At 45.5% G+C, this 22,250-nt stretch overlaps 1 protein-coding gene across 1 annotated transcript in view; it reads left to right on the forward strand.

Moving 5' to 3' along the window:
• Positions 1-848: 848 nt before the first annotated feature.
• ABTB1 (ankyrin repeat and BTB domain containing 1) overlaps positions 849-22,250 on the forward strand; it is a 40,464-nt gene continuing 19,062 nt past the window's right edge. The window contains exons 1-7 of the mRNA XM_045024629.1: positions 849-1,109; positions 7,329-7,391; positions 9,210-9,265; positions 13,436-13,580; positions 15,929-16,088; positions 17,221-17,266; positions 18,417-18,533. Of these exons, the coding sequence (XP_044880564.1) occupies positions 1,054-1,109; positions 7,329-7,391; positions 9,210-9,265; positions 13,436-13,580; positions 15,929-16,088; positions 17,221-17,266; positions 18,417-18,533 (643 nt within the window). The 5' untranslated portion in view covers positions 849-1,053. The remainder of the gene's footprint in view (positions 1,110-7,328; positions 7,392-9,209; positions 9,266-13,435; positions 13,581-15,928; positions 16,089-17,220; positions 17,267-18,416; positions 18,534-22,250) is intronic.

A 22,250-nucleotide genomic window follows, 5' to 3' on the forward strand; every position in this document is an offset into this window, starting at 1 on the left:
GTGTCCACACTAGGGGGAGTTGTATGGCTTTAAATATACTGGTATGGTTAAAGAGAGTACAAGTTTTGTGTATAGTCAAAACAAAGTCAGATCTTGGGTTTTGAAAGATCAACTTTGAGTGAAGCAGGATAACTGTGGTTTATACAGACTGCAGCTATATGCCTTGTAGGAGCACAGCAGGAGAAAACTGAATAGAGAAAACTGAATAGGGGGGAGGGATACCTCAGTGGTTTGAGCATGGGCCTGCTAAACCCAGGGTTGTGAGTTCAATCCTTGAGGAGGCCACTTAGGGATCTGGGGCAAAAATTGGTCCTGCTAGTGAAGGCAAGGGCTGGACTCGATGACCTTTAAAGGTCCCTTCCAGTTCTAGGAGATTGGTATATCTCCCTTTATTACCTAGCCTTTTGGGAACATGACGTTCCTGAGCATTTACACAGAACCCCTATATCTAGAATGTTGCCTGGAGAGCCTGTGTGGCATATGCCAGACCAATGAGCAGACAACTGTGTGGAGGTCGAGTAGAGCCTAGATGCTCAGTGTTCTAATCTAGAGCATGTTCTAGACACTACATCATGGACTAGAGCAGACCCATCCATTCCCCCATTTTCGAGAATATCTGTGGTTCTTTACAGCTGGCTGAAGCCACGCCGGGTATGTTGTTTTAGCTCCAGTACAACATAAAGGGTTCCAGAGCCCGGCCCTCTCCCGTGGGGCACTACATTGAGCAGAACGCTCCCGGCCCGTTCTAGAGCTCGCCGCAGCACCGCACGGTCTAGAACAAGGGTGGGGGAAGCCCCCCCGCGGCCATGTTCTAGAGCGACTTCGTTCTAGAACCGCCCGCCCCGGGACGAGGGGTTGGTGCTCGGACCCCGCGCTCCGCCCGAGCGCCGGGGCGGGACGGGGGCGGGGAGCGGGGCCGGGCTTCGCGGTGTCAGCGCCCCGCCGCCCGCCGCAGTGTTTACATCCGCCGCCGCTCGCCTGGCCTGTCCCGTCCCGTCCCGTCCCGGCCCCCCAGGCAGAGCCAATGCGGCGCCGCCGCCCCTCGCCCCGGCCATGGACACCAGCGACCTGTTCACCAGCTGCAAGAAGGGGGACGTGAGCCGAGTGCGGTGAGGCTGGGCAGGGCCCGGGGCCTGAGCGATCGGGGGAAGGGCACGGGGGGCCGGGCCTTATGGGGGGGCTGGGACTAGGATACAGGCCGGCTAGGCCATGGGGGGTCGACTCCAGGGATAGGGGCCGGGCCAGGTTGTGGGGCCCCGGGGAGAGGGGCCTGGGGCATAGGGGCCTGGGGCATAGGGGCCAGGTTGTGGGGCCCCGGGGAGAGGGGCCTGGGGCATAGGGGCCAGGTTGTGGGGCCCTGGGGAGAGGAGCCTGGGGCATAGGGGCCAGGTTGTGGGGCCCCGGGGAGAGGGGCCTGGGGCATAGGGGCCAGGTTGTGGGGCCCCGGGGAGAGGGGCCTGGGGCATAGGGGCCAGGTTGTGGGGGCCCTGGGAGAGGGGCACAGGGGATACAGGTCAAAGTGTGGGGGTACAGGGGATAGAGGCCAGGGTGCGGGGACACAGGGAGAGCAATATGGGCCAGGGTACGGGGGATACAGGCTAGGCCTTGGGGGCACGGGGAGTGGAGCAGAAGTTGGAGCTGGAGGGGAATGGGGGAGAGGACATGAGGTGGCTGGGGGCGTCATAGAGAAAGAAGTGGGGAGGGGCAGCAGAAAATGAAAGGTAGGGGTTGCAAAGAGCAATAGGGAGCTGGGATCATTGGCAGCAAAGGCAGCTGGAAAGGGGCCAGGAGAGAGCAGTCCCGCTTGCCGCTCCCAGTAAGTTCTGCTGGTCTGTGAGCACCTCCCCCATGCATAGAGTCACGAGGGGGTAGGTGTGTGGCACACTCTTGTTATGTGACTTCTCACCATTCCGTAAAACCAGTATCCGCTCCCTGTGCCGCTGGGGCTCAGAGAAGTGGGAGCATTGCACAGGGAATAGGAGGTGGCTGAGCTGAAACAGTTGTATGATATTACTAGGCATTTCTATAATGCTTCATCCCTTCAAAATGCTTTATGTGCATTAACTTCAACACATCCTGTGAGGGAGTCAGCATCAACACTTTCCTGTTACAGCCCAGGAACAGAGGTGCAGGAAGGTTGAATACCTTGCCCAGGGTCACCCCCAGTGATTCAGTTGTACAGCTGGGGTTAGTACTCAAGAGTCCTGGCTCCTAGTCCCATGCTGTCTCTGAGGTACAGTGCTGACTTCTGAGTACTTACCCCAGGTCTGACACTGACTCACTATGTGACCTTGGACAAGACACCTAATCCCTTTGGGTATGTGTGTCTCCACTGCAATAAAAGACCAGCAGCAGGGTCGCAGCTGGCCCGGGTCGGCTGACTCAGGCTCACAGGGCTTGGGCTGTGGGGCTATAAAATTGCAATGTAGATGTTTGGGGTCAGGCTGGAGCCCAGGCTGTGAGACCCCATAAGGGGGTGGGTCTCACAGCCTGGGCTCCAGCCTGATCCTGAATGTCTACACTGCTATTTTTAGCCCCACAGTCTGAGCCCCCGAACCTGAATCAGCTGACCCAGGCTTTCAGGGTATGTCTACACTGCAATTAAAAAACCCTGTGGCTGGCTTGGGCTGTGGGGCTATTTAATTGTAGTGTAGATGTTCGGGCTCAGGCTGGGCTGCAGCCCCTGCTACGGGACCCTCCCATCTTGCAGAGTCCTAGCGCCTGGGCTGCAGCCGGAGCCTGAACATCTGCATCACAATTAAACAGTCACACAGCCAGAGCCCTGTGAGCCCGAGTCAGCTGGCACGGGCCAGCCATGTGTTTTTAATTGCAATGTAGGCCTGAGACTCCATGCTGCAGGTTTTTTATCTCCGTGTAGATGTACGCTCTGTGTCTCTTACCCATCTGTATGGGCTAATACTTGCTTAGTTTCCACTGGTTTTGAGGAATGAACTGCTCGATATCTGATGAGAAGCGCTAAAGAAGATTCTAATTAAATAGATATGTCACAAAATATTAATATAGAAATATTCACATGCACAACAAAGAAGAATGGATGGGTAAATAGAACAACTCCTTCTTGTGGTTGTGTTCTCTTTTCTAAGGAGTTCCTTGCATCTGTAACAGTGTTGTTCCTGCTAGCTAGAACCAGAGTTGTGCTTCCTTTACAAAAAGTGCTCTGGGATAGTTTCCATGTAACAGTAGTTTGTTACCATGAGCAATTTTGAATTTCTCTTTACACCTCTCTATTTTAATAGACAGTTTTGCTTTAATTAAATAACTCTAAAATGGACCAGGAATTTTGTAAGAGGATACTAAGAAATGTGTTCTTTCTCCTATTACACAGCAGGCCATTTTCCCTTTATTACTGAATGCTCATTTTATTGGGCTGCCTAAATTTAACAATCTGACTTGGTAATACACCATTACCATATTGCTTCCTGACTGAGTCTGTGGTCAGGAGAGTATGGGAGCTAGTATTTATGAGAACTCTTAATTTATCTAGCCCTGGATATCAGCTAGACCTCATGGCCTGAAACAGCTGATCACTTTAGATAGCAGTCAAAACACCGAGAGAGAGATGGATGCAAAGGGGAAAGTCACTTTTTAAAAGTATAAACATGTTTTTCCCAAGTTGTTGGGTTGTACTGTGTTTTTCTACTCTAATGTATTTGGCTGTGCTTTAGTTTGATATATTTCTTTAAAGATCAAGCATCTGATCACATCAACTGGTCCTAGTGTGCATCATTCACAAGCAACCAATCTATGGCAGCTATTTCTAGTAGTCCTGTTTTTCTCTCCAGCTGGTCTCTTGCTAGAATAATTTCGTATCAGTGCAAATACACTTCTACCCCGATATAACGTGGTCCTCGGGAGACAAAAAATCTCACCGCATAATAGGTGAGACTGCGTGATATCAAACTTCTTCTCCCTCCCTGTTCCTTGTTCCCTGACCGCCCCCTCCAGAGACCCCCATCCCTAATCACCCCCAGGACCCAACCCCCCTGGCCCCTGCTCCGACCCCTATCCGGCCCCTCCACCCCCCAACAGGCACTCATCGTCAGCAGCGGGAAGCAGAGCAGCCCCGCCCCAGCCACGGCGCTCCACTTCCCGCCATCAGTGAGTGCGGGGAGGTTGGGGAAAGGATGCCCCCGCCCCCGTACTCACCTGCAGTGGGAAGCGGAGCAATGCGGCCCCAGCCCGCTCTGCTTTCCTTGCCCTGGCCCCAGCTGTGTTACTGGGGGGGCAGCTGGGGAAAGGTCCTGCACTCACCGGCGGTGGGAAGCGGAGCACTGCGGCTGGGAGCTGGCGGAGTGGAGCTGGCTGGGGCTGGGCTGCTCCGCTTCCCGCCACCGGTGAGTGCGGGGAGGTTGGGGAAAGGACGCCCTCTGCACTCACCAGCAGTGGGAAGCGGAGCGACGCAGCCCCAGCCCGCTCCACTCTGCCACCTCCCAGCCATGGTGCTCCGCTTCCTGCCGCAGGTGAGTGCGGGGAGGTTGGGGAAACGATGCCTCCCGTACTCACCTGTGGCGGGAAGCGGAGTGCTATGGCTGGGAGGTGGCAGAGTGGAGTGGGCTGGGGCCAGGCTGCTCTGCTTCTGCTGCTGCTGCTGGTGAGTGCGGGGGGGATCCCTCCCCCCAAGACCCCTCCCCCGAGCTACATGGCCGGGGCTGGGGCAAGGGAAACAGAGCGGGCTGCTCCTGGCCCCCTGCTAATCCCCATGGCCACTCTGAGTGGGAGAGCCCCTGACCGCACCCAAGACCCTCTGCCCCTTATCGAACCCCTCGGCCCCAGCCTGGCCCGGCACCCTTAACACGCTGCTCAGAGCAGCATGTCAGAGCTTTACCGCGTTGTATGCGAGCCTGCGTTCTATCGGGTCGCGTTATATCTGGGTAGAGGTGTATAATGTGCTGCAATGTTGGAAAATGATTATTAGGATATCTGCATGATGGTCAATAACACAGTCCCATTATCTAAAGAAAAGGCTGAATATTTGCTTTGCTGATGGTACAAGTAACTCTGTGAAGCATTGGAATGTTAAATTCAAAATGATGGACTTTAAGGTCAAAAGGGAACATTGTGATGATCTAGTCTGACCTCCTGCACATTGCAGGCCACAGACCCTCACCCACCCACTGATTCTCTGGCTGAGTTACTGAAATCCTCAAATCATGATTTAAAGATTACAAGTTACAGAGAATCCACCATTTACCCTAGTTCAAATCAGCTAGTGACCCATGCCCTATGCTTCAGAGGAAGGCAGCCCCCACTCCAGAGTCTCTGCCAATCTGTCTCGGGGGAAAATTGCTCAAGTCTGCTCTCCTGTAGTGAGGCAGCATGGTCTAGGCAGGGGACCCAGAGCTAGTTAGCAGGCCAACATTCTTTTCCTGGCTCTGCCACTGACCAGCTGGGAGACCTTGGGCCAGGCACTATATTACTCTGTGCCTCAGTTTCCCCTCATCTTGTGTATTTTAATTGTTAGCTCTTTGAGGCAGGAATTCTCTCCCACTTTGTATATATATAGTGCTTAACACAATGGAGTGCTGGTCTCAGTTGGGGCCTCTAGGTGCTGCTGTAATATAAATAATGGATAATTTATTAATCTCCTGAGCAGAAACAATGTTATTGTTAAATCAGGTGTTATGCTTGTAAAAGAAAGAACAGGCCTTTTAATCCCCAAAAGAAACATTTGGGATGGAGAAGAGTCTGTGATTTCTATAGCAAGCAGTGTTAAAGTCAGTTACTTTAGTTCTGAAAGTAAATCTGCTCCCTTGTACATGAAACATAGTCACATAGCACAGTACCCTGTGCTAACTGTTCTAATCAGTTCACCCTACTGTTCAGCCTTAGACAAAACTAGAAGAGGATACATTAATGTAAGAGCCCGGCTCAGCTGGAGAGCAATGGAAGCATTCTGTACTGTTACCAGCTCTTGTGACGCTTTGCCTTCCTTGCTCACTGTAATGATAAATCAGATACTATATTCCATAGGTCCAGATTTTGTTATGGATTGTAACAGCACTGATTATGAGTTGAGTCCATAATTTTGTTTCACGTCTTTCAGTTCTACTTTATTGTTTATCGGTGAGAGTACCCAGGATGTCGTAGGTCCTTTCCAAAGGCTCCAGAAGGGTGACCTCCGCCTTGAGGAGCACACAATCTAAGGACAAACGCAAATAGACAGAGGTTAGGGAAACAAGAATAGGCCATTCGTATACAAGTTAGCACACCTTACTGTGAGCAGCGCAGCAGAAGTGGATCTTTGAGAGACTTAATTGTGGACAGTGGTGGGGCCTTGCAGATGAGCTCTTGGAAGTTGTACCAGGTTCAGGGACTGCAGGAAAGAAGGCTTGGAGCCAGTTGTGGGAGAAGTGGACCAGGCTGGGAATGCTGGCACAGTGGAGCGGATGAGGAGGTAATGTGAAGCTTTACAGTAGTGGCTAAGTAAGGCAGAGCAGAGTTTATGTAGAGCTTTGAAGGTGGTTAGAGGAATCAGCTTTTTGGCCCAGTAGCGGATGGAAGGAATCAGAGAGAGGAGTGATGTGATCTAAGTGACGGGCAAGGAAAATGACTTGAATGTTTTGTGTGGCCTGAAGGGGGCCGATGTGTGCTCAGAAGGCCCGAGTGGAGGATGTTGCAGTAGTCGGGGCAGGCTATAATGGGACACTGAATAGGAGATGTGTCTGTGGGAATGGAAAGAAAAGGACCGCTCTTGGAGATGCTGAGGAGCAAGAAGTGGCGGGATTTGGCTATGGCCTGGATGTGTGGGGCAAGGGAGAGAGGAGTCCATTATAACCCCTAGTGACAGGGAGGATGGTATTGTTGTCAACTGTAGTAGAGAATTCTGGAAGTGGGCAGGAAGAAAATAAATTCTGTTTTGGCTATGTTATGTTTTAAGATTTGTGTGTGTGTGTGTGTGTGTGTGGTCAGTTGTAAGTAATTTCTCAGCAGCAACTGTTTCAGAAGAACTTGGAGGTGGTTTTTTAAATGATCTGGCTTGGTCAGTGATTTGTCACCTTAGGCTCAGAAGGTTGTGGATTTGAGTCCACCATCAGAACTTCAAGTCCGAGCCAGCACTGACACCACAATGCAGTATCGTTGAGGCAGACTGCATGGGTACAGCTGCTGTCCCTCAAGTGGGTTGTTAAACTGAGATCCTGTCTAACCATCTCTGGTGGTTTTCCAGTTGGAAGTTAAAGAATCCAGGGAACCTTTTGATAGTTATTACTGTACAGACCCAAAGCTACATCTTCTAGAGGGGAAAATGTGACATAACAAGTGTCTAGAAGAAGTTATAACTTAAGAGCTCTTTCTTTCTTCTCTTTCAGATATCTTCTTGAACAGAGAGATGTGGAAATAAATGTTCGGGATAAATGGGACAGTACCCCTTTGTGAGTGTTACAGCCTAGAGCTCCAGTGTGACGTATTTGGGTGGGGGGAAGGTGGGAGATATATATACATATATATATATATATATATATATGAAATCTCTAGGAATCCTGCCTGGTTGGATGCTCTGCTGAATATTTTATTCTCCCCTTTGTGTATTTTGTGCAGCCGGGTGCCCCCTTGTCTAGCCACTGAGGTAGTGGGTATAATAATCTGAATGGGACATGCTATGGAAGTGCCAGAAGAATCCCAACGCAGACAATGGATCACTGCCTCCGCCTCTGGGGTGGGGCGTGGTGACTGATTTAGAGGTGTACAGGAACTCTGCACAACAGTGTGGCTCAGGGAGTGAAGAATACCACGTTCACTGTTGAACTCTGGTGCTCTGTGCATATAATATGCTGATTCCAAAGTGCCTTGACACATCTGCAGTGTAGTCTGAAGACTAAATATCTTCCAGAAGGCTTGTACAAAAGTTAAGCAGTAAAGGTGAAGGAGGTGATGGTGTTTGAGTGCCAAAAGTGTGTGAGACCCATGATCTCAGTTGGTCCCAAGGCACTCTCGTAATAAACATGAGTCCCTGAAAGTTTACAATCCAAATAGGCAGCATGTAGACAAAGGAAGGGAGATGGGATGCAATAAGAATGAAGGCGAGTTGAGACTAAGCATGTGTCTTGTTCCATGACAGTTTAGAACTATTTTTGGATGTTTTTGTGAAGGCAGGATGAAGGTTTACAGGCCTCCTGGCAGAAGTGTGCTAGCGGAGGGACTCCAGGGAGAAGAGCAGAGGCAGTGTAGACAGGGCATGGAAGATGATGTGGAGATCAGCGTGGGTGAAATAGTGGGAATGCATAGTAGTGATTATTGGGAATTAGGAGTCAAGACTTACGAGTTTAATTTTCAGCTCTGTTACTGACTTGCTCTGCGACCTTGCGTAAGTCATTTCCTGTCTCTCTGCTTTCCTGATGGAAAAGTCCTCTAGAATTCAATAGGGACCAAACCACCAATAGGATTCTAAAATGACTCTAAGATCTGTAGAACTGAATAGAGACTGAGATCTCTTCAGTAGCTTTTTGGATAGTTCAAAACACCTATATAAAGCTTCTTGTGTATTTCAGTCTATAGGACTTTTCTATAAGGGCCAGTTTTATCTGTCTGTAAAAGAGGGATAATACCTACTACATTGAGTGGTTATAGTCTTAATTGATATTTATAGTGCAATTTGAGATCTTCAACTGAAAGGTGCAAGAGAAGCATAAAATACTTGGGTTGTGAAAAGATGCCAAAAGGAAAATAAATCCATCCTAAAAGGGAATTGGAGACATTGGTTTACTGTACATCTGACACATGGGGTTGAGCCTACAGCATTCTAAGTATGCAATAATGAATGTGCCTGCTGAAGAAGCAGGAGTGTGTTTGGGGCAGTGGGGCATGGAATTGCTGGGTGCACATGAAATAAACGAATGAATCAAGTTTGGCAGTCTAGAGGCATTACGAGGGGCTGAGTCAGGGTTTGGACCCTGAGGTCTCTTGGCAGTCCAAGAGGACCTGAGTGTGCTGAGAACAGAACCTGCCCAGCCTTTTGTATGGAGGGGGCACCTGGGGTCATTCCTGAGCAATCTCCTTGAGCTCCAAGAGAGGACCATTGTTTAGCCCCAGAAGGAGCCATAAGCACCCCACCACTGATGGAAGGACAGGTTAGTGCAGTGAGGGGCCTGTTGGGGAAAATAGGGGCCTCTTGAGACATTGTGATACACTCTCAAAGCAACAAAGGTTTCACTTGTTGTAATTCTGACTTTCTTTTTCTTGTTAATTAACAGATACTACGCTTGTCTCTGTGGACACGAGGAGCTTGTATCCTATCTTCTAGCCAGTGGTAAGAGAGGGTGTTGAGATTATGCTGTTCTCTTCGAGTATCTGTCCCACTTCTAGCTTTCCATTTATCATTTGCTGCTAATGTGTATAGAAGCCTGTATCACTTTAACTGTTGCTTGCAGAGCTACATCATAATATAATCAAACCTCTGATTTAAAAAACCTTGACTGTTGTGGGACTCCACAGTCAGGCTGAACTTACTAATGTCCCCTTTACAGACCACTTACTTCTTGGGCTTCCTACGGGGGGGGGGGGGGGGAGGGAGAGTGTGTGTGTGTGTGTGGTTTTCCTGGTGGCAGTAAGTTCACCACATGAAGTTGGTGAGTTAGAGGCTCTAGTGAGGGCCGCCTACAGTTACAGCAGACTTTTGCAGGAGTGTAATTCTGTTATCATGTCAGAACTGCACCTTAGTCAATGAATCACCTGGTGAGCTTTTTCCTTCTCTCCCTTTGTGGCTTTCTACTCATTTTTTTTTAAGTCTTGCTCCATACACACTGTTTAAAGGCAGAAGCTATCAGAAGCCTGCATCCCAAGCAAGGGGGGAAAAGTTCATAGGGAAGAGTTGCAGACCAAGCTGGATGAGCAATCATCTTGAACAGCTGATTTAAGAGAAAGCAGAAAGCCTACCAGGATTGGAAAATGGGAGGGATCAGCAAGGAAAGCTACCTCTTAGAGGTCAGGAAGTGTAGGGATAAAATGAGACCTGCCAAAAGCCAAGCAGAGTTTGACCTTGCAAAGAGAATTAAAACCAATAGTAAAAAGTTCTATAAATAAGAAGAAAACAAGGAAAGAAGAAGTGGGACCACTAAGTATTGAGGATGGGGCGGAGATTAAAGATTATCTACGTATGGCCCAACACCTAAACAAATAGTTTGCTTCAGTTTTTAATGAGACTAATGAAGAGCTTAAGGGTAGTGGCAGGGTGGCTAATGGCAAAAAGGATATGGAGGTATAAATTACCTCATCTGAGGTGGAAGTCAAACTCAAACAACTTAATGGGACTAAATCAGGGGGCCCAGATAATCTCCATCCAAGAATATTAAAGGAATTGGCACATCAAGTTACAAGCCCAATAGCAAGGATTTTTAATGAATCTGTAAACTCAGGGGTTGTACCATATAACTGGAGAATTACTAATATATTCCCTATTTTTAAGAAAAGGGAAAAAAGTGATCCAGGAAACTACAGGCCTGTTAGTTTGATCTCAGTTGTATGCAAGATCTTAGAACCAATTTTGAAAGAGAAAGGAGTTAAGGACATAGAGGTGAATGGTAACTGGGATAAAATACAACATGGTTTTACAAAAGGTAGATTGTGCCAGACCCACCTGATCTCCTTCTTTGAGAAGATAACTGATTTTTTTAGACAAAGGAAATGCAGTAGATTTAATCTACATGGATTTCAGTAAGACATATGATGCAGTTCCATGTGGGAAATTATTATTTAAATTGGAGAAGGTGAAGCTTTATATAGGTGTTAATATGAGAATTAAAAGGTGGATAAGGAACTGATTAAAAGGGAGACTACAGTGGGTCATACTGAAAGGTGAACTGTCAGGCTGGAGGGAGGTTACTAGTGGAGTTTCTCAGGGATTCGTCTTGGGACCAATCTTATTTAACATTTTTATTAATGATGTTGGCACAAAAAGTGAGCGTGTGCTAATAAAATTTGTGGATGATACAAAGTTGGGATGTATTGCCAATACGGAGGAGGACTAGGATATCATACAAGAAGATCTGGATGACCGTGTAAACTGAAGTGATAGAAATGGGTGAAATTTAATAGTGCAAAGTGCAAGGTCATACATTTAGGGATTAACAACAAGAATTTTTGCTATAAACTGTGGACTGATCAGTTGGAAATGTCAGAGGAAGAGAAAGACCTGGGTGTATTCCCTGATCACAGGATGACTATGAGCCGTCAATCTTATGTGGCCATGAAAAAGGTTAATGCAGTCCTAGGATTCATCAGGTGAGGTATTTCTAGCAGAGTCGGGGAAGTGTTAGTACCATTATACAAGGCACTGGTGAGACCTCATCTGGAATACTGTGTGCAGTTCTGGTCTCCCCTGTTTAAGAAAGATGAATTTAAACTGGAACTGGTGCAGAGAAGGATGATCAGAGGAATGGAAAACCTGCTTTATGAGAGGAGACTCAGAGAGCTTGGCTTGTTTAACCTAATGAAAAGAAGGCTGAGGGGAGATAAGATTGCTCTTTATAGACACATCAGAGGGATAAATTCCATGGAGGGAGAGGAGTTATTTAAGTTAAGCACCAATCTGGACACAAGAACAAATGGCTGTAAACTGTCCATCAACAAGTTTAGGCTCAAAATTAAATGAAGGTTTCTAACCATCAGAGGAGTGAAGTTCTGGAACAGCTTTCCAAGGGGAGCAGTGAGGGCAAAAAACCTAACCGGCTTTAAGACTGAGCTTGATAAGTTTATGGAGGAGATGGTATGATGGGACTGCCTATGATGGCATGTGGCCCATCGGCAACTGCCAGTAGCAAAAATCCCCAACTGCTGGAGATTGGACACTAGATGGGGAGGGCTCTGAGTTACTACAGAGGATTCTTTCCCAGGTATCTGCCTGGAGGGTCTTGTCCATATGATCAGAGTCTGACTCAGGGGTAGGCAACCTATGGCACGTGTGCTGAAGGCTGCACGCGAGCTGATTTTCAGTGGCACTCACACTGCCCGGGTCTTGGCCACCGGTCTCGGGGGCTCTGCATTTTAATTTAATTTTAAATGAAGCTTCTTAAACATTTTAAAAACCTTATTTGCTTTACATACAACAATAGTTTAGTTATATATTATAGACTTTAGAAAGAGAACATCTAAAAACGTTAAAATGTATTACTGGCACGCAAAACCTTACATTAGAGTAAATAAATGAAGACTCGCACACCACTTCTTAAAGGTTGCTGACCCCTGGTCTAACTGATTGCCATATTTGGGTTTGAGAAGGAATTTTCCCCCCTGGGTCAGATTGGCAGAGATCCTGGGTTTGTTTTTTTGCCTTCCTCTGCAGCATGGGGCATGGGTCACTTGCAGGTTTAAACTAGTGTAAATGGTGAATTCTCTGTAACTTGAAGTCTTTAAGCCAGAGGTTAGGGGTCTGTTTCAGGAATGGGTGAAGTTCTGTGGCCTGCAATGTGCAGGAAGTCAGAATAAATGATCACGATGGTTCCTTCTGACCTTAAAGTCTGCAAGTCTGAGGGCTTGTCTACACTACTGTGCGGGGTCGATCTAAGATACTCAACTTCAGCTATGTGAATAGTGTAGCTGAAGTTGACGTACTTAGATCTACTTACTGTGGTGTCTTCACTGTGGCAAGTCAACAGCTGACGATCTCCCATCGACTCCGCTTGCGCTCCTCATTCTGGTGGAGTACCGGAGGTGACTAGAGAGCACTCAGCAGTCGATTTATCATGTCTATACTAGATAGATTGCTGGATAGATTGCTGCCTGCCGGATCAGCGGGTAGCATAGACAAGCCCGAAGTCTAAATGCAAAAGCTTTTCTTAAAAACAAACCAAAACACCCTTCAAACTTCCTGCTTTCTGTGCCAAAATGAGTGACTGTCCATTCAGTACTAAGGCACCTGTGACATCCCTCATTCTGGCAGACAAACCAGGGCACTTGCAGTTCAAGATCTCAGGGAGATGATTTGTCATTAATGTTGTATTTAACGCACTTAAACAGCTTATTAATTTCTCTTGAAATCTAATAAATTTCCTTCTAATTCTCTTTTTTAGTAAAACTTTTGCGGTTCACCTTCAAAAAGGGTCCCTTGCTTTCTGTGTAAAACAGAAAATTGGTCTTTAAGTCTCCTGTGGCTAATAGCGCCATTCACACAGTGAGTTTCTTCCTCCTTGAATGATGGAGTTATGCCAGGGCTGAGGCCCAGATCCTTCTGTCACAGAAGATACATGAAACATCTCCTGGTTCATTCATGAAGGCATGGTAGTGGTGGGAGGCCAAACTTGGAATGTGGATGGGTGGGGAGCCTAATGTTAGCAACTGAATTCCAGTACTGTATGGGATGATGATTCTCGTAAATCATATAGTCAGCCATAGGACAATTCCCTCTATTTAGCGAGGGAGCCATCTTTTAGAGGTGTATGTGCTGTGTCTGTCTTGCAGTGTTACATCTGTTACCATTTTGCAGGTGCAAAATGTGAAGCAAACACTTTTGATGGGGAGCGTTGTTTGTATGGGGCTTTGAGTGATGCCATCCGACGTGTATTGAAGGAATACAAGCAGATCACAGCGAAGTGCATGAAGAGAGATTATTACGATGTCTTCTTGCAGCGGTAAGGTGATGGGACAGCTGTTCAGCACATTTCAGAATCCCAGCCTGTATGACAACTAGGCCACTTGAATCTGCCATTCCGACTTAAACCATTTGCAGGTCGATCAGAGCCCTGCCTCATTCTATACACGCTTTTACATATCTTGTCAAATTAGGCAAAGCTTAAAACATACCCTACAGATCATTTACCACATACATCTGGGTATTGAAAGAAACTTCCATCAGCTTACACACACACACACACACACACACACACACACAGGCAGGCAGGGCCAGTGGAATGTTGAGAGAGCAGAGTAAAAGCATGACATGTGCAACGTACATTTTTGATCCCTTGACTGCCAAATCAAAACGCGTTTTCATCAGGTTGCCAAGAAACACATATGTGAATTGGAATGACGTGTCCAACAAATTTAAGTTTCGCCCCCTAACCTGCTGTGGCAATAAGGCCAATATTTTCACTAGTGAGCAGTGATTATAAGTGCCTTATTTTGGGAGTGCCCAACTTGTGGCCTCTTAAAGAAGCCTGATTTTCAGAAAGAAGGTGCTAAGCACTTCCTGAAAATCTGGCTCCTTTAAGGTGTCTCCAGTTGGGCTGCCAAAATCAGGAGTCATTTTTGAAAATCTTGGCCTAAATTTTCAAACAAACAAAAATTTTTTAGCTTGTTTTAGAATGGCAAATGTGTGGGATTTTCCCCACTCTCTTTTGTATTAAAAAATGATAGAATTGTCTTTGCTCAGTCTTCCAAAAAATATAGCTCTTGGGCTGAGAGGAAATATGGGGGAAACTTCAGCTTCAAAGATAAATGAAGGTTCTAAGCACCTGAAAAAGGCCCGTTAGAATGAAAATGCGTAAGGCTTGTCTATTCAAACACTTAGTTCATGACAAGCTGGGGTGTAAATTTTTCCCACTGTAGCATGCTGTGCGCTAAGGCTGTATCCCTGGTGGAGCTAGAGGTGGGGTTCCCAGCTCCTATAGACATACCCATGCTAGCTCTCATCAAGCTCTAGTGTGCTAAAAATAATAGCATAGCTGGAGTAGCCTGGGGAGTAGTTTCACAAGCTAGCTGGGCTGAGTACGTACCCCTGGGGTTCAGAAGGGTGAGTACTCAGAGTGCCACTGCTCACCACTGTCTGTGCTACTGCAGCTATACTTCTAGTTTGTCTATACAAGTATGTCTACGCACGCCGGCACCCCCCCACCCCCCAGCTCATAGTGTAGATATAGCCTAAGTGTCTGTGTGGACCCTGCTGCTACACACTAAAAGTTCCCTAGTGCACCTTGTACTCCCATTTCTCTAAATACAAAAAACTTAGGGAATGCATTATAATGAGGTGTGGCATACAGGCTTGTCAGCACAAATTTGGGATGGTCACATTCATGGGGAAATGGGCAATCCACAAGTGAGCCACGCATCCCAACCAGCTGATAAGACCTTCATACTGCACTGTCATGTGTTCACTGTATGCCATTTACTTTACAGAACATAAAAAGAATGTACAAGAATCTTAAAATCTTTTAATAGTCTCTCTATATTATGTTACTTTAGTTACCATGAATCCAATTACACGGGGCTCAGTGGAGCCGTAAGTATGTCTAAAACTGATCTAAAATAGATTTTAATAGACTTTTTTAAAAATCATGATTTTAAAGTCTGTACCTTCAAAATCTGGAAGCAAATGAGTCCCACTGGGAGCTGGGAATTTCCCCCTTAGTTTCCATTTTTAACCCTGCAGGGAAACCAGAAAAATAGCTTGATTGTTTTTGCAAAAAATTACTCTCCCCAGCTAAGTACAATTTTGAAAAGTTGATTTAAATATCTCAGATGTTGCATTGTTGAGCTAATTCACCAGAACCAGGGTGAAACTGGCTACGTTCCACATTCATTTTTCAAAGGGAGCTAAAGTTAAAATTGTAACAAACGGCAATAATGTTGAAAAGTAAATTCATTCATCGTTCATCTTTCATCTTTCAGTTGTACTTAGGTGAGATATCAGTAGGAAGGACAGCACAATGGTTGGTGTCCTGTGTGGACTTGGCAAGCCTCTTTGCCTCTCTGTGTCTCAGTTCCCCATCTGTAATGGGGGTAATGCCTTCCTCGTGGGGATGTTGTATGGATAATGCATTACTGATTGTGAGGCACTCAGATTTTATGATAATGAGGGCTATATAAGTACTGAAGAAAAACTGCAACACTCTTTATCTTGACAGTGTCTCCTTAAGGAGCAAGATGTTTACAAATTGCCTTTTTCCCTAGTGTGTGAAAGCTTCCCTCTCCTCCGTCACTTTTCTCCTTCCTCATTCGGTGCAGCTGATTTTATCTTCCCCTCTTTCTTTTTCCCTTCCAGGCTTCTGGAACAGGGTTACCAAAGCGACATTGTCTTCATCGTCCATGGGAAATCCTTCTGTGCCCACCGCTGCATCCTTAGTGCCCGCAGTGTGTACTTTGCAGAAATGTTTGAGACCAAGTGGAAAGGGAAGAACATGATAGCATTAAAGCACCCACTGGTGAGGAGAACCACGCGCCAGGTTTTCCCCCCCACATCTTAGATATTTTCTCTCTGAGGAAAGTGAGGTTGAAAAGGAAGTTTCAGGGGTAACTTCTTTAGTTGACACCTTCCATAACACAGAACAGTTCCAGAACTCAGAGGGAGATGGAACACTTTGTGCACTAAAATGGCTTCTTACTCCGATACACTGAAAGCTGTAGGCTGTATGCTGTCAGATTCTTGTCATTTCACTTCTGGCATTGGTTCAAATTCAGCTCAGGTCAGTAATAAAAGAGCTGTTACCGTCTGCCAGCTGTTTGGTGACCCTTATGTGAAATGAGTTGAGCCTTTGTCTAATTCCCAGTAGACAGGTGGTCCACACCACAGAAATCACCACTATAATTGGCACTAATTGGCTCCCACTTGTTGCCTCAGCAGAGAGGCTAAGGAGTAAATAGGCCATAAGTGGACTTTGCTTGTCCGTTACCAACACTCTCCAGCATATGTTTCTGTGGTTTGGCTGTCTGTCAGAAACCTCAGATTCTCTCCTGTTGCAAACATCCTTCCTGTTTCTCAGGACAACCTTAGTTTTCATCACCTTCCAGCCGAGTTGCTCTTTAGGCTGCAACTTGGTTCCTCTTTAACTGGGAGGGTTGGAGGTGGTGGGGCCCAATGGATGAGTTATTGTGATAATGCTTCTACTGTAGTTGCCTTCTTAGATGTGAGCCGCGATGTCTCTGTTATCTGCCAACTCTGCAGGCACAGATTCTGTGCCTTTCCCTGCAAGAAACCTCATTCTCTGATGTGTAACATGAGGTGGGGGTGGGTAAACCCAAAAGTTAATATATTTACAGATCTATGTAAGCTGGATAGAGTGGGAATACTAGTTATGTGAGGGAGCAGGGGAATGGTGTGTGTAATGAAAATGCTATTATTGCACTAGTTGGAGTTTTCACAAAGGAGGCATCCTCACTTACCTCCCTTGCATTCTAGAGTCCTTTTCTTGAACGTAACCCCCTGACCTTTACCTTAGTGTGTAATGCACTATCACTTTAGTTAGGTCATATATATATATATCTGTATTGACGTTTCAAGCTCCTTGGATAAATGTGTGTGCTTTATATAGGTGACCTTTTCATGTCTTATTTTAGATCAACCCAGCGGCCTTTGGCTCCCTCCTGCAGTATCTTTACACAGGTATGTTGCTGCTGCTTGACATGTGCATGCATGTTGGAATGCAGTAGTCAGCACCTCTTTGCCATGGTACTGTTTGGGTGGCAAAGGCTTCTAGACAAGCTTGTTTGGGTGGGTGGGTAATCATGGCTTAGACACAATCTCTCTGTCATCTGGCAGATATGAGGAGTATGAGCAATTCCATGTTGTTGTTATGGAAAGCTGGTGTAAATGCATATTTGTACCTCTTGCCAATTGTGGTTCTGCCAGTAACTGTGGAGTCAATAAAAATCCACTTTGGTTGAGTGGACAGATGTGGGAAATGTACCTTCTCTAGGATAATAAAAATACATGTATCATCTAAGCAGATGATCTCCTAAGATGAGCAGTGGCCATATTACTTTTGTACATCGGCTTGTGAGCATTTTGTAACTGGCAGCTCTGACTGCTGAATGGTTTGACTGCAACTTGTTACTGTTGTTCCAGCAGAAGTTGTTCTTAAACCTTTAGCCAGTATTAATTAAATATTTTGTATTCTAGGGAATGCAAGTGCAATATTCCCTCAGACCATAGGGTGGTGCCCTAAATTAAACTTCCAACATGTACTGTAAGGGAAATGTTACTAAGGCATCTGAGTTTCTTCACCAGAAAACAATAACTGCTTATCTCTTTAGGGTTAGCGTTCCTCAGTGCGCTCTTTAAAACGCTCTTTAGTAAATTTGGTGCTTCTGAAAGATTGAGACCTAAGTCCTTTCTCACGCCAAAACATGATGGCAGCACCCGTGCAAACTTCCACCACCCTGCCCCTCATCTCTGTTCTTCCAGAGAAAATGAAATTTTGTCTCCAAGATCCATTCAGTCTTTGGCCTCTTTGCTGAGAGTGCCAAGTGGGGGTCCAGCTGCAGTGTGGGCAACTGAGGAATTGAGCTGATATTCACCAAATTTGGTCCAGCCACTCAGCAGTCAACAGATAGTAATTTGCACTGCTGTAATGGCACTTGAGCTAGATTCATACCAGTGATCCAGAAGTGAGAATGCATAGCCCATTAGCAATCCTTCAGTCCATCCAGTCCCTTTTCTATAGATTAGCCATTTTTACGCCTAAGTACGTAAATGGTGACTGGTGCGAGGTCAAGGAACTGGCTGATAGAATCTTGGTGTTTCTCTTTGGCAGGTCGTCTAGACATTGATGTAGAATATGTGAATGATTGCAAGAGACTAGCCAAGCAGTGTCGGCTTCAGGATCTCATTGAGGATTTGGAGATCAAGTGTAAAAAGGTCTATGAATTTGGTGAGCTCCCCTTTAATGGCTACTTCTCTTCATTATGTTTGTTTTTCCTTTTGGAGTGGGAAGGAAGATCATGACAATGGACGTTCCAGCAATGGGGCACCTCCAGCACTCATAAACTAATGGAGGGAAAAAACCCTGAGTAGTTCTATGCACAGCTGTTAGCAGAATAGGTCTTTCAAATGGAGGCTCCTTGTGGGGCAACTTCGGTCGTACTTTGTGTCTGAACAGTGAACAAGTGTACATCATAGTAGTGGGGACCCTGGCAGCAAGGCTTTATTGAGTAGTCCAGCAACCATAGCAGAGCACTGAGGAGCATGTTTCAAAGTCCCTGTAATCAGAGAGCTAGTGGGTTACAGTGGTGGCTCATGTTTTCTCTGCATGTTAGAAACGCCTGACTTAAAGTGGAACAGTCAGATAATTTAGACTTGGTGTGTTTTGCGGGGGGGAGGGAGGAGAGAGAGAGAGAGACAAGTTAATATAAAAATACTTTGTGTGTTTTTAAAAATACAAACAGTTGTATGCGTTTTGAACGATCTTCTGGAGTGTTCGTGATCCAAACACAACACTATTGGGCCATTGAATGAGAACCAGCAGGTGGAATACTAGTCTTCTAACTGCGTAAATATGGCAAAGTAAGATACATTTAGAAAATGAACTGCTTTCAGATGTAATGGTGTCATGGCTTAACTGGTAAGGAAACATGTAGTTTGAAATCACACAAGGTCTGCGTCTCCCCTAGAGCGTAAATAACTCCTTTTGATTTAGTCGAGTTACTTCTGATGTGAAAGCAGAATCTGGCTCATTGTTTTCAATCTGATCGTGTCCTTTCTCTGATCTAAGAGGTCAGGTTGTTGTAGCTGCTCAGGTTTTTACTTTAAATATTAATTGTCAGTTCATATTTTCCAGATTTGTATGATTACATATGTAGCCTGGAGTGACAGTCCTCCCATAGTGCAAAGTTAGCTCTATAGCTGCATTACAGATACTGCATTTTTTCCCTGTTGTGATATGCATGTGTGTATACAAAAATATTTAAACACATGAAGAAAGAAATGTTCTGCTGCTTATAATGAGTGGTAGAAGATTTCACTTGACGTACCAACTGTATGCTGGAAAAGAAAAGGCTGTGGTCAACACCCTTAAGAAAAAAAAAGTTACTAAGTCAGACCGTCAGATAACAAAAATGATGTTACGATTTACAGCATCTTGTAATACTGAAATGTTTCAGTGGGTCACTGGATGGCAGCTTTATGATGTTGCAGTTGATTGGTGTGGTGACCATTCTTCTCCAAAAGCCCACAATACAATCCCTTATTAGGCTGCAAATTAAATAAGGTTAAGGTATAAATAAAAAAATAACAGAAATAAAAAAATGACTGCAAGTAGCATTGAGGCATTGGGCCCCAGGATTAGAGGAACAAGAGAAGCATTACCTCATAGCAGCAGCAATTTGAATGGGAGCCGGATATAGTTTCTAATCCCACCCTGGTGTAAGCTTCCTGTATGGCACTGGGCAAATCACTTTAACGTCTGTGTTCCCCTCTGTAGAATGGGGATGATGATTTTATTTCACAAGGGTGTTGTGGGGCTTAATCACTGTTGGCAAAGCACTGATATAAGTGATAGGGGTTATGTGTTCGTGGCAGACCAGGCCTGTGGCGAATTGGCAGTGTTGTAGTTAGTAACATTAAATGTTTGCCTGTCAAATCAGACATGTTATAGGTGAACCGGGGAACTAGTGTTGAATCCCCAGGAGAAAATTAATATGAAAGAATCATAGAAGTTAAGGGATGGGAAAGACCTGTTGGGTCACCTGGTGTCCTTTACTTGCCAAAACATTATTGTTCCCTATTGTATATTAGAAGTTTCTGCTCCGAATATTTTCTAGAAAACAGGCATCTGGTTCAGGTCTGGGTATCTGGCCTAATTACACTGGTCAAGGGCCAGTGTCACTATCCATGGTACAAAAATGTATCCAACATGTTTAATGTAAGCAAAAATACACACCGTAGACAGGAGTAATTGCATGGCAGACACTTCTCTCTAGTCTCATTATCTAAATCTAGTCCATATTTCTAAAGCACCTTGTATCTTGATGCTGTGGAGAAGTATTAAAAAGACAACAACAGCAGCAGGAACTGGTCTGGTGTCTTCCATTATATCTGAGGCAGACAGGCATCTGCTTTGCTGAGTGTAATTACTTCCATATTTCCCCTTCCTGCATGCTCTGGATATGACCACAAAAACCTGTTACACTATTTGGAAGAATTCAGACAGGATTTGTCCAGATTAAGTCATAATCCTTGCTATGGAACTGGAGGCATTTAAAAAAAAAAAAAGTTCAGGAGCATTTTCTGTATGTTGCAAAGCATAGAATTCAGGTCAGGATTTGTGAACACCTATTTTCAGACCTCAGGTCCCTGCTCTAAAGGGCCAGTGGCGGTGGTTATGCACAGCATTATACAAGTGCATGTGTAATGCAGTCAAGTATCAGAGGGGTAGCCGTGTTAGTCTGGATCTGTAAAAGCAGCAAAGAGTCCTGTGGCACCTTATAGACTAACAGAGGTATTGGAGCATGAGCTTTTGTGGGTGAAGTGGGTATTCACCCATGAAAGCTCATGCTCCAATACCTCTGTTAGTCTATAAGGTGCCACAGGACTCTTTGCTGTGTAATCAGATGTCCATGTATTGCATGATCTTGGAAAGGTTTCTTTCAACCTAGCTAAACCAGTGGTGTATTAGTAAAGACTACAAAGAAGTATTAAGCTAGTCGAGAACAAAGACAGATTAGGAAGCAGTCAGTGATGTACTGTGCAGCTGTACCAGAAGGGAGTTTAATGACTAAACAGTATATTCCCTCCAGGCAGTGCAGGACTGTTCCCTACAGTGTACTTGCCAGTGCTTTGGCCTACCTTTTTTTAAAGACTTTGAGTGTCTTCTCTTGAGACCATTCTACTACTCTAAAAGATCCTCCCAAATACTCAATCTACACTTGTTTGCTTCATTTCATACCTATTACAACTCTTTAGCTCGCCTTAAATGGTTATTGTCCCTCCTCGGTGCGTATACTTGGCAACCATTTGCAGGAGGTTAGCGTGTTTTCCTGTTCTTCTTTAGCTGAGCTTCACATGGATTTGCTTCATTTAATCTTCCTTCCTAGCTAGATAAGTCGCTCCAGCTCCTTTTATCATTTGTATTGCTCTTTTCTGAATTCCCTGCATTTCTTGCATTTCACAAACATCAGATGATGGACCCTCCTGCCTGCCGCTGCCAACAATCTATTTTTTGTCTCTTTCATCTTGTCTCTTTCATCCTTTTAGAAGCAAAAAAAAAAAAATTGTAGCAGTGGAATGTTGCATGTCTGCATTTGAAATATTCAGTGTCTGAATTGGTCTATACGCACAGCACTATCATCCAAAACCCACTGTTTCTCGTGTGAGCATCATCAGAGATTCTTTCAAGTGACTATGGAAGTGCCTAGTTATGTTGGAGAACCTAGGGTGTGGATGCTTACCATTGTGTCTGCCATATTTCTTGGCTGATAACCCTGAGTAGGCACATCTGATGTGGCATGAGCCTTGTGTGTGTGAGGGAAAGATTTCTTGGTCTCATCTGTCTTCCTCTCAAGTTTTTATAGTGTGCCCTTCACCATGGTATCTGAGTTCTTCATTTACAAGGGAGCTTCAGATAGTTTTTCTGTTTGACCCTTTTAATCTC

Source organism: Mauremys mutica, chromosome 7 (assembly GCF_020497125.1).
Source record: "Mauremys mutica isolate MM-2020 ecotype Southern chromosome 7, ASM2049712v1, whole genome shotgun sequence".
NCBI classification, from domain to species: domain Eukaryota; kingdom Metazoa; phylum Chordata; order Testudines; family Geoemydidae; genus Mauremys; species Mauremys mutica.